General features: G+C 44.7%; 1 protein-coding gene across 1 annotated transcript in view; it reads right to left on the reverse strand.

Moving 5' to 3' along the window:
• Positions 1-299: 299 nt before the first annotated feature.
• LOC115200881 (slit homolog 1 protein-like) overlaps positions 300-17833 on the reverse strand; it is a 90896-nt gene continuing 73362 nt past the window's right edge. The window contains exons 20-33 of the mRNA XM_029763996.1: positions 17349-17420; positions 16897-16968; positions 15036-15107; positions 11214-11377; positions 9147-9271; positions 8385-8622; positions 8177-8270; positions 7939-8076; positions 6847-7096; positions 6546-6676; positions 6187-6341; positions 4322-4610; positions 3334-3545; positions 300-2246 (exon numbers count right to left, since the gene is read on the reverse strand). Coding sequence (XP_029619856.1) covers positions 2008-2246; positions 3334-3545; positions 4322-4610; positions 6187-6341; positions 6546-6676; positions 6847-7096; positions 7939-8076; positions 8177-8270; positions 8385-8622; positions 9147-9271; positions 11214-11377; positions 15036-15107; positions 16897-16968; positions 17349-17420 — 2251 coding nt within the window. The 3' untranslated portion in view covers positions 300-2007. The remainder of the gene's footprint in view (positions 2247-3333; positions 3546-4321; positions 4611-6186; positions 6342-6545; positions 6677-6846; positions 7097-7938; positions 8077-8176; positions 8271-8384; positions 8623-9146; positions 9272-11213; positions 11378-15035; positions 15108-16896; positions 16969-17348; positions 17421-17833) is intronic.

Genomic DNA, 17833 nt, shown 5'->3' on the forward strand with positions numbered 1-17833 from the left:
TGTCCCCAATTTAAAATGACAGAAATTCAACCGAACCCTTCAACAAAATCAACATGACGATCAAAACCCTTTCACTATATTTCAGAGTATGGTAAATACAGGAGAAATCTATTTCAGAGCAGGAGGGGCATCTCTCTCATTTGTATTTTAACTCCACCCACTCGGGCCCAATAGACAATGAGGAATGTGTCTGAGCCAGAGGGTACAAACACTGTCTTAAATGGCTATTAAGTGATGTCACAAATACCTTACAGATTTTCTTTTTTGTTACACTAGTTTTTATTGTAACTTTGAATTCCTTTTTTTCTACAACAATTATTATGCCTTTTATACTCTACAGGAAAAAGTCTTAAGATAAAATAAATAAAACAAAACAGCAGAGAGACTTTTAAATGAATTAGATGTCATATTCACATGGAAGACAACATATACAATATTAAACGTGTTTTTACATAAATACTGCCTCCTATAGAACAAGGCCAACCATTCGCTACCTTGTTTTGGACAATTACAAACTTGCTTGTTTGAGCACGTGAAATAAACAAATGAAAACGGCTATGGAACCAATCAAATGCCATCCTGCCCGTTCCACTGGAAGCTTCCAGAAAACACAGATTTACTCTTTAACATATAAAAATACTATACCAAAATGAAATACAAATATATATATATTAGAATCTGTTAGGCATTACTGTATAAAGAGAGGGCTAATGGAGTTAGGTTACATCAGAAAACAAAATATAATGCAAAACAAATCATTGAAATTAGACATAACAAAACAAAAAATTATATTCTGCACCTTTGTTCTGTAATAATATACATCATGATAATAAAAAGCTCTACATATCCATTTGCAAACTTCTCCTCACATGCAACAGTTTGCACACGTTTAATACTGAAGGCATTGAGGGGCCTAATCATCCTCCTGCTCAAAGGGGGGAGGGCTTATGCAAATCATCATCCTGCTCAAAGGGGGGAGGGCTTATGCAAATCATCCTGAGGCAATGCATGCTGGGATATGGGTCTCCAACAGGCACTGCCTGCTCCAGATTTAGTTATAACTTATAGCCTACAGTAGGGAAATGGAGAGTCTACCTGCATCACAATGTGTATTGATTCTAATGAAATGACCTTTCTGCTCAGACAGAAAATGTGTGTGTTTCCTTCTGCTCAGACAAGGCCATTCTCTACTGTGTGGGTGCGTGTATGTGTGTGCACTGTGAAGGGCACTGATTCTCCATGCTGGTATTCAGTACAGTAGTGTTATAAATAAGGAAAATAATGGACATATCTTGTTCTAAAGACTCCAGGAGTCTAATAAACTTTGGACTAGACCAGCTATAGCCCGACCTAGCTCTGCTCAGCCCAGCACAGCTCAACTGCAATCCGGCCCAGCCCAGCTAAGCCTGACCTTATTTGGCTCAACTCAGCCCAGGCAAGCTTATACCAGCCCTGCCCAGCTTCTGCTCAGCTCCAGCTCAGCTCCAGCTCAGCTCCAGCCCTTGCCAAACCAAACTCAACTACAGCCCAACCACAGTCTCCTCCCTCTTTCAATATCTCTGTACCTCTTCCCTCCTGCCACCCTGACCAGGCCAGACGCTACATTACACACACTGCCATCAAGAAGAAAAGATGAGAGATGGTGCTTAGGCTATCTGGAACCTAATGGATGGATGGCCAAGAGGCTGAAGGTTTAGACCATGTGTGTATGAGGGGTTGGTTGAGTCCTTGCTCTGAATGCAACACCTTTGACATCTTTAGAACCCTTCCAAACAATGTTGCAGATACAATGGTTTGGTTGTTGTTGTGTTTCCTCTGTGTTTCTGTACGTCACACACCCAAAGAAAGAGGAGGTAATGTCCTATTTTATAAAGATTGTTGTCCATAATACATAGAGGTTTTTATATATATTTCTTTATACTATTTCTCTTATTTCTTCTTCCTCTCCGGTTCTCTCTCTGTGGTGCATTCGGCGGCAGCGACGATAGCAGGTTTGTGTGAAGCGTGCTACATACAGCCCACGCAGCCACACTTGATGGTCTTCTCCACTTCCTCGCTGAATGATCTTCCATCACTGCACTCGAAGGTGTATTTCCGACGTTTCATTCGCTGGCTGGCGCAGCAGGCACCCGTGTCGCAGGCACCGGAGCACTCTACCCAGGAGACCATGCGTGTGGTCTGGCAGATGGTGTATCCACGCTGCACCTGGTAGAAGTCCCTCACAGGCTCCCCTCGACACACTGATTCTGTAGGGGAGGAAAGATGGAGACACTCTGACTCTGTAGGGGAGGAAAGATAGAGACACTCTGACTCTGTAGGGGAGGAAAGATAGAGACACTCTGACTCTGTAGGGGAGGAAAGATGGAGACACTCTGACTCTGTAGGGGAGGAAAGATAGACACTCTGACTCTGTAGGGGAGGAAAGATAGAGACACTCTGACTCTGTAGGGGAGGAAAGATGGAGACACTGACTCTGTAGGGGAGGAAAGATGGAGACACTCTGACTCTGTAGGGGAGGAAAGATGGAGACACTGACTCTGTAGGGGAGGAAAGATAGAGACACTCTGACTCTGTAGGGGAGGAAAGATAGACACTGACTCTGTAGGGGAGGAAAGATAGAGACACTCTGACTCTGTAGGGGAGGAAAGATGGAGACACTCTGACTCTGTAGGGGAGGAAAGATGGAGACACTCTGACTCTGTAGGGGAGGAAAGATAGAGACACTGACTCTGTAGGGGAGGAAAGATGGAGACACTCTGACTCTGTAGGGGAGGAAAGATGGAGACACTCTGACTCTGTAGGGGAGGAAAGATGGAGACACTCTGACTCTGTAGGGGAGGAAAGATAGAGACACTCTGACTCTGTAGGGGAGGAAAGATAGAGACACTCTGACTCTGTAGGGGAGGAAAGATGGAGACACTCTGACTCTGTAGGGGAGGAAAGATGGAGACACTCTGACTCTGTAGGGGAGGAAAGATGGAGACACTCTGACTCTGTAGGGGAGGAAAGATAGAGACACTGACTCTGTAGGGGAGGAAAGATAGACACTGACAACGAGAAAGATAAGCTCACTCTCTCTCCCATCTGCATCACAGAGTTCTCTGTGTTTCCACAGTAGTAATAAGTGTGTGTGTGTCTCCTACCTGCGTCACAGAGCTCTCCGATGTATCCACAGTAGTAATAAGTGTGTGTCTCCTACCTGCGTCACAGAGCTCTCCGATGTATCCACAGTAGTAATAAGTGTGTGTATGTGTGTGTATCTCCTACCTGCGTCACAGAGCTCTCTGATGTATCCACAGTAGTAATAAGTGTGTGTATGTGTGTATCTCCTACCTGCGTCACACAGCTCTCCGCTGTATCCGGCCTCACAGTGACAGTAGGCGTCTCTTGAATCAGACATCTGGCAGCGTCCATGTTTACAGTTGTGGCTGCGGCAGGGGTTAAGCAGCTCCCCCTGCTGGTTACACAGGGCACCACGGTAACCCTCCACACACTCACAGCGGTACGACTGCAGGTCAAGGGGAATACACTTCCCATGCACACACCTAGGAAGAGGGAATATAAATTAATCAATCAATATTCACTACATGACCAAAATTATGTGGACACCTGCTGGTCGAACAAAATCATGGGTGTAATATTGAGTTGGTCCCCCTTTGCAGCTATAACAGCCTCCACTCTTCTGGGAAGGCTTTCCACTAGATGTTGTAACATTGCTGAGGGGACTTGCTTCCATTCAGAGCATTAGTGAGTTCAGGCACTGATGCTGGGCGATTAGGCCTGGCTTGCAGCTGGTTGAGAGAATGCCAAGAGTGTGCAAGCTGTCATCAAGGCAAAGGATGGCTACCAAAATATATTTTGATTTGTTTAACTCTTTTTTTGATTGCTACATAATTCCATATGTGTTATTTCATAGTTTTGATGTCTTCACTATTATTCTACAATGTATAAAATAGTGAAAATAAAGAAAAACCCTTGAATGTGTAGATGTGGCTCAGTTGGTAGAGCATGGTGTTCGCAACGCCAGCATGGTGTGTGCAACGCCAGGGTTGTGGGTTCGACTCCCACGGGGAGGCCAGTACAAAAAATAAAAAAAATTATGAAATGTATGCATTCACTACTGTAAGTCGCTCTGGATAAGAGTGTCTGCTAAATGACTAAAATGTAAATGTAATGTGTCCAACCTTTTGAGTGGTACTGCATGTAATGATTTGTCTCAAACTGTTCATATGAATTGCAGTTTGAGACTTGATGAAAACCAAGTGAAATGTAGTGGATTATCATCATAATGTAGTGCATTATCATCATGGTCTGTTCCTACTTGCTGCCCTGGCATGGGTTGGCGGCAGGCTGGTCACAGTGTGGTCCGCTCCAGCCTGGCTGGCAGTGGCAGACTGGTCCCTGTGCCCCGTCTGGCTGGCAGATACCATGCAGGCAGTAGATCTTCCTACAGGGCTCACAGCCTGGCACCACGCCCGGCTTCATCTGGGTCTTAGTGAAGTCCTGCAGCTCGTTGTTGATATACAGGTTCTGGATGCAGCCGTGGAAACTGGAGCCATTCTGGATCTGCCACAGACGGAAGGCTGCCGAGTGGACGTCCACAGGCATACCTGAGAGACAGAGGGGAAGGAGATAGAGGAGGAAGAAGGGAGATGTTGGTTAGAGTTGTATGGGAGTGGTGAGCAGGGGAAGCAGAGAAACAGCTAACACAGAACTGATATGGAGGTAATGAAGGAAGAGGAAGAGTCTTTTTCAAAGAGCCATGTGCAAGTGAATATACTGCAGCCATCTGATAGAAGTGTGAGCCAAAATACTACTTCTTTACGAGAAGTTAGGAGAACTAAGGGCCGAATCTTCCAACACTTTCACTAACGTCAACATCTGATTTATAGGACATGTTGGTCCAGAATGAATAAATATGCTACTGAGCCAGTAGGGAGGGAAAGTATGGAGCCGGGTCCAATCTTTTGAATAAAAATTTGATCAAAGAATTCAATAAAATAATTAACATTTGACTATTTTTTTATTCAACAGTCTCTCTGATATAATACAGTGATTTGACACTAATTTAATTCCGAAACAGCATCTTTGAAACAGAGGACAGTGAAAAGGAGAAGAGGTATTGGGTGATGTGTAGCATACTCTTTCATACAGTGTCCAACAGTCACAAATATACGTAACAGTACAGTACAATACACAACAGTACATCGCAGCACCAAAACATAACATCACAAACTCTGGACACACAGCCATGTCTGATATCAGATCAGTTCTATTTCAACACTCAACGCTTTAATATCAAGAATGGCTTGTTGGGTTACAGAGCATTACTCACAAGTTCGGGGCGGCAGGTAGCCTAGTGTTTAGAGCATTGGGCCAGTAACCGAAAGGTTGCTAGATCGAATACCTGAGCTGGCAAGGTAAAAATCTGTATTTCTGCCCACTGTTCCTAGGCCGTTATTGTAATTAAGAATGTGTTCTTATCTGACTATCTGACTATCTGATAAAATATATATTTTTTAAAAAGTTTAAAAAAGAAACAAGGAAATCATAAGCCATGCCAATATACCACCTCACATATCCAGAGTGAAGACTGTGTCTGGTAGGACAGAGATAGAGATCTATAGCAATGTGTTTAATAAGGATGAATGAAAACTGGAAATAGTAGGAATCACAGAAATAGAAGACTATACAGTATGTATTATATGGTAGGAATACTGTATGTATTCTGAACACTGGGCTTTGAGAGGTGACGCTCATATGGCCAAGGGTGTAATGTTGTGCTCTATATTAGACACCAGTTTTGCAGTGTTGCTGAGTGTTTGTATACGTGTGTATGGGGTTTATATTGTAGGCAGGAGTATGTAGCTTTATCAGTGTGTTTTCTTTTATGTGTGTTCATAAATGTGTGTGTGCTGTTTGTATGCTGGACGTGCTCTAACAAACACAGTGGTTATGGGGGATGGACTGGGTGAATTGAGGTTTGGAGTTGGGTAGGTTGCAGGATTGGGTCAGGTTGGGCTCGCTTGCGGTAGTTGGGGTTTTGGGATGGGGGTGGGGGTGAGGGTGGGGGTGGGGTTGGGGTGGGTTGGGTTGCAGTGGGGGGTGACATTGACAGTAGTGTAGTAGTTGTAGTGCCTGCAGCAGAGGAGGAGGAAGTGGGTGTGTTCTGGAGAGGGCCCCTACCCCCCACGTATAGCGGAGCCTCCCCGTTGAGGGGCCGGACCCCCCTCTGGCTATCCATGGTGGTGGGGAGACCCCCGTCGATGGACAGGTTCACCATCTGGTCAAAGGTCACCAGCTCCACCGTGTGGAACTGACCGTCGTTGATTGTCTCAGTACTGCAGACAGAGAGAGAGAGAGGGAGGGAGGGAGAAATAACCAGGAGAGAGTGGAAGAAAGAGACAATGTTGCTGTTGTGCTTATGTGTTTGTTTGTTTGTCTGTGTATGTGTGTGTGTGTAGTCTGTGTGATTACGTGTGTGTGTGTGTGTGTGTGTGTGTGTGTGTGTGTGTGTGTGTGTGTTTGCGCATGTGTGTGTTTACCTGTAGATAGCATGTCCAGGCTGGCTGCCAGGGTCGTAGCTGACCTTAACGTGACCTTGATACATCTCTACAGCGATGTGATCATTGTCTCCATTATACAGCAGGATACCGTTCTCCTCCGCTGTCGATACCTGGGGGGACATATCACAATAGAATGAAAGGTATGCACATTTCCCTTTGACATCACTGTCACAATACAAAAATCCAAGTTACTGTACATGCATGATCTCAAGCACATGCCTGTTGAATTGTTCATTCAGTACCTGCAGTGTATAAGCTGTGTGTGTGTGTGTTACAGTACCTGTAGTGAGATGTTAGATACCTGCAGTGTGATGTTAGCCTGGGGCCAGTTCTTGAGGTCAGAGAGCAGCAGGTAGGAGTCTCTGTCTACAAAGTTAACGCTGACCAGCTTCTCACAGCGAGGCCCTCCGAACCCAGGGAGACACTGGCACAGTGCCCGGCCTGCCCGCTCCACACACGGGGCACCGTTCTGGCAGTCTGCCAGGTCACACAGAGAATGCGGGGAGGGGGGCACCTCACACAACTGACCACTATGGGAGGATGAGGGAGGGGGGGTTGAGAGACAGAGAGAGAGACAGAGAGAGAGAGCGAGACAGAGGAGAGACAGACAGAGAGAGAGAGAGAGAGCGAGACAGAAGAGAGACAGACAGAGAGAGAGAGAGCGAGACAGAGGAGAGACAGACAGAGAGAGAGCGAGACAGAGGAGAGACAGACAGAGAGAGAGAGAGAGCGAGACAGAGGAGAGACAGAGAGAGAGAGAGAGAGAGAGAGAGAACGAGACAGAGGAGAGACAGACAGAGAGAGAGAGAGAGCGAGACAGAGGAGAGACAGACAGAGAGAGAGAGAGAGAGAGGAGAGACAGACAGAGAGAGAGAGAGAGCGAGACAGAGGAGAGACAGACAGAGAGAGAGAGCGATAAGGGTGAGTTAGTCAAAATGATAGATTCAGAGACTTTAGAATCTTCATTGCTGAAGAAGAAGTAGCAAAGATGGCTTGATATTGTTCTAAGTTGTGTATGAGTTCTAAGGTTTGTGTGTGAGTTCTAAGGTTTGTGTGTGAGTTCTAAGGTTTGTGTGTGAGTTCTAAGGTTTGTGTGTGAGTTCTAAGGTTTGTGTGTGAGTTCTAAGGTTTGTGTGTGAGTTCTAAGGTTTGTGTGTGAGTTCTAAGGTTTGTGTGTGAGTTCTAAGGTTTGTGTGTGTTCTAAGGTTTGTGTGTGAGTTCTAAGGTTTGTGTGTGAGTTCTAAGGTTTGTGTGTGAGTTGTAAGGTTTGTGTGTGAGTTCTAAGGTTTGTGTGTGAGTTGTAAGGTTTGTGTGTGAGTTGTAAGGTTTGTGTGTGAGTTGTAAGGTTTGTGTGTGTGTGCGTGTGCCTCACCTGTAGCCGTCGAGGCAGGAGCAGGAGTATCCGTTGAGTTGGTCGACACACTGAGCTCTGTTCTGACAGCGATTCTCCTCACAGTCATCGTAGTCCACACTGCAGTCATCACCGACGTAGCCCGGAGAACACACACACCTGCAACACACACAGACGTGTGTGAGCTTGAGCCAGGGCATTAGGTATGGGTGACAAGGCAAATCTTTAAGTCTCCCACACGTTGATATGGTGTACTCACTGGGGCCCAGTAGAGGTGATGAGACAGGTAGACTGGTGTTGACACGGACTGACACCTGGAGCACACACATCCTCCATCTCCTCACACACCTCCCCTGGAGAGGGAGGGAGAGAGGGAGAGATTACATTGATGGATGAAAAATTGAATCCGAATAGGTCAACTCAACAGCAATAGAGAGAAGGCTGGTCTATAGTGTAATGTGTGTTACCTGTGTAGTACAGTGGACAGAGGCAGGTATAGTGGTTGATTCCATCTATACAGGCAGCTCCGTTTCCACAGTCATTATCTTCACAGTCATCTATGTTGGTCAGGCAGGTAGGACCGTCAAAGCCAAGGGGACAGGCACAGCTGTATGCTGCCTCCTCCTCCTCATCGAGTTGGCAGGTGCCCCCGTTGACACAGGGGTTACTGACACACGCGTTCAGAGACGTCTCACAGTTTCTACCCTGCAGACACAAAGAAAAGTTCAGTGGTCACCAGTCCACCCTGTTCCTGGAGAGCTACAGTGTCTGTGAACAAATTGATTACACTCATTAACTCATGACTGAATTTCAAATGAATGCATTTTCATTAATGGAATCAGGTGAGCTAAAGCTGGGCTGGAAGAAAAGCCTGCACAAGCTGAACAACAGGCTTTATAATGTCAGAAGTGGAGAGGTCTTGTCACAAACTCAACAGCCACAAAGACTAGTAAGGACTCGATTCAATCTATATCGCCGAAGTTCAGAGCTATAGTGCGCTTGACATTTAAAGGCAATTTACGATTGAGCCGACATATGCAGCGTTTACCGTGAATGCAGTCTCCCCGCGAACGCGGGAACATTGCCTTTAAATTTCAATCACTTCACCGATACGGATTGAATCAAAACCTAATTTTAGCCTAAGTATGTGTTAGAGCTGGACTGGACCAAAAGCATGCACGACATGGCAAGAAGAACACTGCAGGTAAATGGTTAATGTGAGATCTCACCTTGAATTCAGGAGGACAGCTACACCTGTAGATCTCTACCAGATCACTGTGACAGATCCCTTGGTTGACACACGGGCTGGACAGGCACGGGTTACACTTAGCCAGGACGATGCTGTCCACCTCACCTAACACACACACACACACACACACACACACACACACACACACACACACACACACACACACACACACACACACACACACACTTGATCATTTTAGATGACGCCTATCTTTCTTGTTCATTTGGTTTTTAACTATTGGTATTTTATTAGGATCCCCATTAGCTGTTGTAAAAGCAGCAGTTACTCTTCCTGGGGTTCACACAAAACATGAAACATGACAATACAGAACGTTAATAGACAAGAACAACTCAAGGACAGTACTACATCAATGTAAAATGGCAAACATATCCTACATATCAATACAGACAAACAATATCTAGGTCAAATAGGGGAGAGGTGTTGATTTATCTGTTTTTTTTAACCAGGTTTGCAGTTCACTTGAGCAATATGAGATGGAACGGAGTTCCATGCAATCATGGCTCTATATAATACCGTACGCTTTCTTGAATTTGTTCTGGATTTGGGGATTTTACTTTTAGCCAAGAGAGACTGGCCTGCATAGTATTGATGTTAGTCCTCTGATTACGGTGAAGAGCAAGACGTGGGGCTCTGTTCTGGGCCAGCTGAAGTTCTTCTATGTCCTTCCTAGCAGCACCTGACTATCTGACTGGGCAACAATCAAGATAAGATTAAACTACAGCCTGAACGACTTGATTTGTAGAGTGTGGTGTCATAAAAGCAGAGCATCTCTGTATCACGGACAGATCTCTCCCCATCTTCACAGCCATTGAATAAATATGTTTTGACCATGACAGTTTACAATCCAAGGTAACACCAAGTCATTTAGTCTCCTCAACTTGCTCAACAGACATATTATTCATTATCAGATTAAGCTGAAGTCTAGAATTTAGGGAATGATTTGTACTAAATACAATTCTTAGTTTCTGAGATGTTCAGGGCTATGTTCATTTTATTACTAGCCACCCATTCTAAAACTGACTGCAACTCTGTTTAGGGTTGCAGTGATTTTTACTAGCTGTGGTTGCTGACACGTATAGGTTTGAATCATCAGCATACATATACACATAGGACATTGTTTAATGCCAGTGGCAGGTCATTGGTAAAAATAGAAAAGAGTAGAGGGCCAAGAGAGCTGCCCTGCAGTACACCACATTTTACATATACAGTGCCTTCAGAAAGTATTCATATCCCTTGACTTATTCCACATATACAGCATGAATTCAACATGGATTGCAATTTTTAAATTCTCACACATCTACACACAATACCACATAATGACAAAGTGAAAACATGTTTTTAGAAATTTGTGCAAATGTATTGAAATTGAAATACAGAAAAATCTAATTTACATAACTATTCACAGCCCTTTGCTATGACACTCTCTGAGATAGAATTGTGATCAGGCATATATCTGGGGAAGGGTATAAAAAATGCTCTAGAGTGTTGAAAGTTTCCAAGAGCACAGTGGTCTCCATCATTGGGAAATTGAAAAAACAGGTACAGTTCAACACCCATCTAACACCATCCCTATCGTGAAGCATGATGGTGGCAGCATCATGCTATGGGGATGCTTTTCAGCGGCAAGGACTGGGAGACTGGTAAGGATAGAGGGAACAATGAATGGAGCCAAATACAGGCACATCCTTGATGAGATCCTGCTTCAGAGTGCAAACGATCGTAGATTGAGGTGAAGATTTGCGCTCTAACAGGACAATGACTCCCCAGTATACAACCAAAGCAACGCTGGTAGGGCTTCAGAACAAGAATGTGAAAGTCTTTGAGTGGCCCAGACTTGAATCCCATTGAAAATCTGTGGAAAGATTGCTGTTCACCCCAGGTCCCCATCTAACTTAACAGAGCTTGGAAGAATGGGACAAAGTTCCCGAAAACCAGATGCGCAAAGCTGATACAGACATACCCAAGTTGACTCAAAGCTGTAATTAAAGTATTGACTCAGGGGATTAAACTAAATGAATTAACCCACCGTGGCACTCAAACTTCTTGGCAGGGGTGGTGAGCAGCAGCTTGCCCTCCATGCCCGTAGGTCCGGCACATCGGGCGATGCCTGGCTCCTTGTAGCCCGTCTTCACCCAGTCAGACAGCCAGAGCAGACGGCAGTCACAGTACAGGGGGTTGGCACCAATAGCTCTGAGGTGAAGGGTCAGAGGTTAAGGGTCAGGGACAGGCAGTTGTGGAAAACTGTCGTTTGTTATAAAAAAATATATATTTTGTCATACATGAGTCAAAGTAAAGATACCTTAAAAGAAAATTAATCAAGTAAAAGTGAAAGTCGCCCGGGTAACATACTACTTGAATAAAGTACAAAAGTATTTGGTTTTTTACTGAACAAAAATATAAACGCAACATGCAGCAATTTCTAAGATTTTGCACTATAGAACCAGGCCCAGACAATCAGAATTAGTTTTTCCCCACAAAAGGGCTTTATTACAGAAATAAATGCTCCTCCGACATTAAATTATCTGGCAACAGCTCTGGTCGACATTCCTGCAGTCAGCATGCCAATTGCACGCTCCCTCAATGCTTGAGACATCTGTAGAATTGTGATGTGAGACAAAACTGCACATTTTAGAGTGGCCTTTAATTGTCCCCAGCACAAGGTGCACCTGTGTAATGATAATGCTGTTTAATTAGCTTCTTGATATGCCACACCTGTCAGGTGGATGGATTATCTTGACAAAGGATAAAATGCTCACTAACAGGGATGTAAACCAATATTTGTGCACAAAATTACAGAGAAATAAGCTTTTTGTGCATATGGAATATTTCTGGGATCTTTTATTTCAGCTCATGAAACAAGTTAAAGTTAAAGTATAAATAATTTTAAATCGTTTTTCCTTTTTTTACGGATAGCCAGGGGCACACTCCAACACTCAGACATAATTTACAAATGAAATGTGTGTTTAGTGAGTCCGCCAGATAAGAGGCAGTAGGGATTACCAGGGATGTTCTCTTGATAAGGAATGTAGTGGAGTAAAAGTAAAAGTGAATATTAAAGTACAGATACCCCCCCAAAACTATTTAAGTAGTACTTTAAAGTATTTTTACTTAAGTGCTTTACACCACTGGGGGACAGGTTAAGGTCAGTCAGATTTTGGCACCAATCACCTTGAGGAATCAATCCATCAATCAATTAATCGTGGCAGAAAGAAGGATGCATTTTCAGAGACGCATGAGGGCTGACGTTCACTAGATGCACTTCTCTATTTGACCAGCAGGTGTCTCTCCCGTCCTTCAGATAACACAGAGCTTCACTCAACTGTTACAGTACAATACTTCCAGAAAGGGGACTAATATTTAAAATTAGGTTAAGGGAAGGGTTATTGTTAAGGTTAGGGGTTTGGTTAAGGTTAGTGTTAAGGATGGGTCAGTTACATATTTTGGCTATTTATGCTGTCAATGGGATGCTGGACAGAACATTTCCCCTAGTATTCCCTTTCTAAAAAAGGACCAGCAAGCTTTACCTCCTTGAAAAGTTAATTTGATGAAAAATATCTCTAATAAAATGACTGTTGGATAACTTATTTGACCAACTGGGGGTTTAAAAACGCTGCCCTCAATCAGAATTTGACATTGTTCCTGCATGAATCGATGTAGGCACAGTTATGCACAATCAAACAGTCACACGCACACACACACACACACAACTGTTCCATTACTCAGATTAACAGGCTCATGTTTCAGGTCAGTCCAATAGCTGTCATCTGCTAACATGAAAGCCATTTGACTGTGGATCAATGATTTCCAAAGAGAAGCACCCCCCCAACTTCTCTAGATCTCATCCCCCACTAACTTCTCTTTCTCTTTCTCTCATCCCCCACTAACTTCTCTTTCTCTCATCCCCCACTAACTTCTCTTTCTCTTTCTCTCATCCCCCACTAACTTCTCTTTCTCTCATCCCCCACTAACTTCTCTTTCTCTCATCCCCCACTAACTTCTCTTTCTCTTTCTCTCATCCCCCACTAACTTCTCTTTCTCTTTATCTCATCCCCCACTAACTTCTCTTTCTCTCATCCCCCACTAACTTCTCTTTCTCTTTCTCTCATCCCCCACTAACTTCTCTTTCTCTTTATCTCATCCCCCACTAACTTCTCTTTCTCTCATCCCCCACTAACTTCTCTTTCTCTTTATCTCATCCCCCACTAACTTCTCTTTCTCTCATCCCCCACTAACTTCTCTTTCTCTTTCTCTCATCCCCCACTAACTTCTCTTTCTCTCATCCCCCACTAACTTCTCTTTCTTTCATCCCCCACTAACTTCTCTTTCTCTTTATCTCATCCCCCACTAACTTCTCTTTCTCTCATCCCCCACTAACTTCTCTTTCTCTTTCTCTCATCCCCCACTAACTTCTCTTTCTCTCATCCCCCACTAACTTCTCTTTCTTTCATCCCCCACTAACTTCTCTTTCTCTTTATCTCATCCCCCACTAACTTCTCTTTCTCTTTATCTCATCCCCCACTAACTTCTCTTTCTCTCATCCCCCACTAACTTCTCTTTCTCTTTATCTCATCCCCCACTAACTTCTCTTTCTCTTTATCTCATCCCCCACTAACTTCTCTTTCTCTCATCCCCCACTAACTTCTCTTTCTCTTTATCTCATCCCCCACTAACTTCTCTTTCTCTCATCCCCCACTAACTTCTCTTTCTCTTTATCTCATCCCCCACTAACTTCTCTTTCTCTCATCCCCCACTAACTTCTCTTTCTCTTTATCTCATCCCCCACTAACTTCTCTAGATCTTTCTCTTTCTCTCATCCCCCACTAACTTCTCTAGATCTTTCTCTGTACCTCATCCCCCACTAACTTATTTTACTCTCTACCTCATCCCCCAGTACCGTCTTTTATATTCATGTTCTTTACCTCCCTGTAATATCTCTCCTCTCTTCTTAAGACACGCCTCTAGACCTCTCTCCTCCTTCCTCTGTATTCCCTCTTTCTTCTTCTTATTCTCCCTTATACACCCCTTACATTGCTCTCTCCTTCTCTTCACTGCACTCTCTTCTCCCATTTCCTCTTCTCTCACAACTCTCTCTCATTCTCCATCCCTCTCTCCTCCCCCTCTCTCTCCCTCCCTTGCCCTCTGTTCTCCTGAGATGGATAGGCCTATTGATTTACAGACGATGGCTTTGACATGACAGACAACCTGGACCCCACTGGGAGTAAAGCCCTACTTCAACCTCCCAAAGTCACGTACAAACACACACACACACACACACACACACACACACACACACACACACACACACACACACACACACACACACACACACACACACACACACACACACACACACACACACACACACACACACACACACACACACACACACTCCCTTCACAGCCCACAGACCGCAAGGAATGTTAGTAAAGCTACATGGTGTGTGTTTTGGAGATGTCACAGGGAGATGAGACAGTGGAGGGGTCTGTGTGTAACATTAACCACAGCTCTGTGACTGACTAGGGGAGTTGGGTGGCTGTGAAGCCCACCAAACAGCTGTACAGACGGGGCTAGTGTTAGCCACCATCCCCCTGGCACACACACTAGCAAACCAGACCACCTCTGTGTGAGTGGCTAGACTTCAGAAAGTGGGTGGTACAGTAAAGGAAGGACAACAGACAAGATGTTTATGTGTCTGAGGAATAGCTGCTTGTGTTTACTTCTTTGCGTGTGTGAAAAGTGTATTCATGTGTGGATTGGTATTACTGGTACCCAGGTGTGTCTGTTTGTGTTTATTGAGCAAGCTCCTGTGTGTGTGTCCGTGCGTGCGAGTGTGCGTGTGTGTACTCACAGGTGAGACAGAGAGGCCACATCACTGAAGATGCCGTCAGGAAGCTCGGAGATATCGTTGCCATGGAGAGACCTTAGAGATGACAGACAGAGTGGGAGGTGAACACAGAAATACCTCAGCTAGATCGGCTCCACCGTTCTGTTCCAATGTCCTAAATGTTGGATAAAATGTTTTATAAAGTCTATCGTTTCGATCTCACTGAAGCATATCCACTAGATCTGTTCATATGTTTCTGTAGTCAGACAATGCCGGGTCCTTATGTTGCACTTAGTTGCAGTGGCCCTGAGATCTACAGGGGAAGAGGAGGGCATGGAGAGAGCTTCCCTCTGAATCAGCTTGCCACAGTTGTCTCTCTAGTGACTGCTGCAGTTTTACTGTCTGTCTGTTAAATGTCTGTCTGTCTCTCTGCAGCAGGTCTGGGCAGGGGAAAGGTTGGCTCTATGTCTGTTATCTGGGGCTCAGGGCTGGCTGGAAGAGACAAACACAGGGCTGCAGTGGAATCCAGAGTGGCTAGTGTTAAGTTACTGAACTGAGCACTGAGCAGAGTACCTAGGCTGTGATTCCCAGACAGGCTGGTAGGGCTCTGTGAGCTAAAGGAGACGGTGAGTATAGAGGAGGGGGGTCTTTGAGTGTGGGAAGGGGGAGTTTGAGCTCTACTGTCTGTTGTGGGGGTGTGGGGGGGTCTTTGAGTGTGTGAAGGGGGAGTTTGAGCTCTACTGTCTGTTGTGGGGGGGGGGGGGGGTCTGTCAGAGAGCAGAGCTGCTTCCTTCCTCGTCTTTCATCGAGGTGATTGGGTGATGAGCCACTGGGCTTACCGATACATACACACACACGCACATGCTGGCACACACACACACACACACACACACACACACACACACACACACACACACACACACACACACACACACACACACAGGGCTTAATGGCAGTAAACACAGGGCTTTAATGGCAGTAAAATAATATGGCAGTCCTAATCTGTCAGGCCATTACCAACAGTCTCTGTGTCATTGGCTGAACACCAGATACTTACTTCTAAAACCATTGGACTCCTGGCCCTGCTTGGCTACCGGCCAAACTAATACTATGCCTTCCTGTTCACTACTAACCCCTGGCTTTCTCTGTATCCTACAACCATATAATGTATCCATTCTAACCTTCATATGTTACAGCCCATACTAACTGAACACCCCTTAAAGTATCCATTCTAACCTTCATACGCTATAGCCCCTACTGACTGGACACCCCTTAATGCATCCATTCTAACGTTCATACGTTACAGCCCCTACTGACTGGACACCCCTTAAAGTATCCATTCTAACCTTCATACGCTACAGCCCCTACTGACTGGACACCCCTTAATGTATCCATTCTAACCTTCATATGTTACAGCCCCTACTGACTGGACACCCCTTAAAGTATCCATTCTAACCTTCATACGTTACAGCCCCTACTGACTGGACACCCCTTAATGCATCCATTCTAACCTTCATACGCTATAGCCCCTACTGACTGGACAACCCTTAATGTATCCATTCTAACCTTCATACGCTATAGCCCCTACTGACTGGACACCCCTTAATGTATCCATTCTAACCTTCATACGCTATAGATTTTACAGTGGGCAGTTGGCCAGTAGCAATGTCTCAGAGAGAGAGAGCTAGAAGAGGGGAGGAGACAGGGAGTCTGTTAGAGAAAGCTGTTTACTGAGTCCAGATCAGCTTCTCTGGAGTCCTTATATGATTATCAACATCTTCTCTCTACTCCAACACACACACACACACACACACACACACACCAGACCAGACCAGACCAGACCAGACCAGACCAGACCAGACCAGAGATAGGAGAATGTGCTCACAGTAGTCGAAGGGAGCGCAGTCCACCAAAGGCCAGACTGGGGATGCAGCGCAGAGAGTTATAACTCAGGATCCTGGAATGAGTAAGAAACAGGCAGAACACCTTAACATATAACCCTCCTGTTATAACACATCCTAGAATGAGTAAGAAACAGGCAGAACACCTTAACATATAACCCTCCTGTTATAACACATCCTAGAATGAGTAAGAAACAGGCAGAACACCTTAACATATAACCCTCCTGTTATAACACATCCTAGAATGAGTAAGAAACAGGCAGAACACCTTAACATATAACCCTCCTGGTATTCAACTTCCTGGAAAACTAAAGAGTTGTTTTGTTGTGTGCAAACCACTCATAGTGGACAGGTGGACAGGTGGACAGGTGGACAGGTAGACAGGTGGACAGGTGGACAGGTGGACAGGTATACAGGTAAACTGATCAGTGCTTACAGTGTGGTGAGCTGACTCATGTTGGAGAATGAAGAGATGGTGAGAGAGTTGATCTTGTTGTTACTAAGGTCTCTGAAAGGACACAGAACACACTGTTAAATCACACGCTGTAGGGCGTCCACCCATTCTGCCCTGGGTGTGAAAATGTGCTTTAGTGATGAAATGTCACTTCCTTATGTCATAAAATACATTTCACCAAGACAAATATGATTGTTCATGTTATGAACTGTTCAGTGGAGTCTTTCTCTACCATATCATTTACATTATATCTAAAAAGTCGTAACCAAATGCATCCCATAATAAGCACCGAGCTCTGTTGACAGAGCTGAATTGAATGTAAAAAGGCCTAGAAAATAAAAAGCTTGTTTTCTGTCCTCCGGATTGGAGAAGAAAGATAACAAGTTAGCCACAGTTCTCGTACAGTATCCAGCCTAGCTGACACAATTATATTGCCCATAGTTTCTACCCCTTTCTGTCTCTGGCCT

Source organism: Salmo trutta, chromosome 10 (assembly GCF_901001165.1).
Source record: "Salmo trutta chromosome 10, fSalTru1.1, whole genome shotgun sequence".
NCBI classification, from domain to species: domain Eukaryota; kingdom Metazoa; phylum Chordata; class Actinopteri; order Salmoniformes; family Salmonidae; genus Salmo; species Salmo trutta.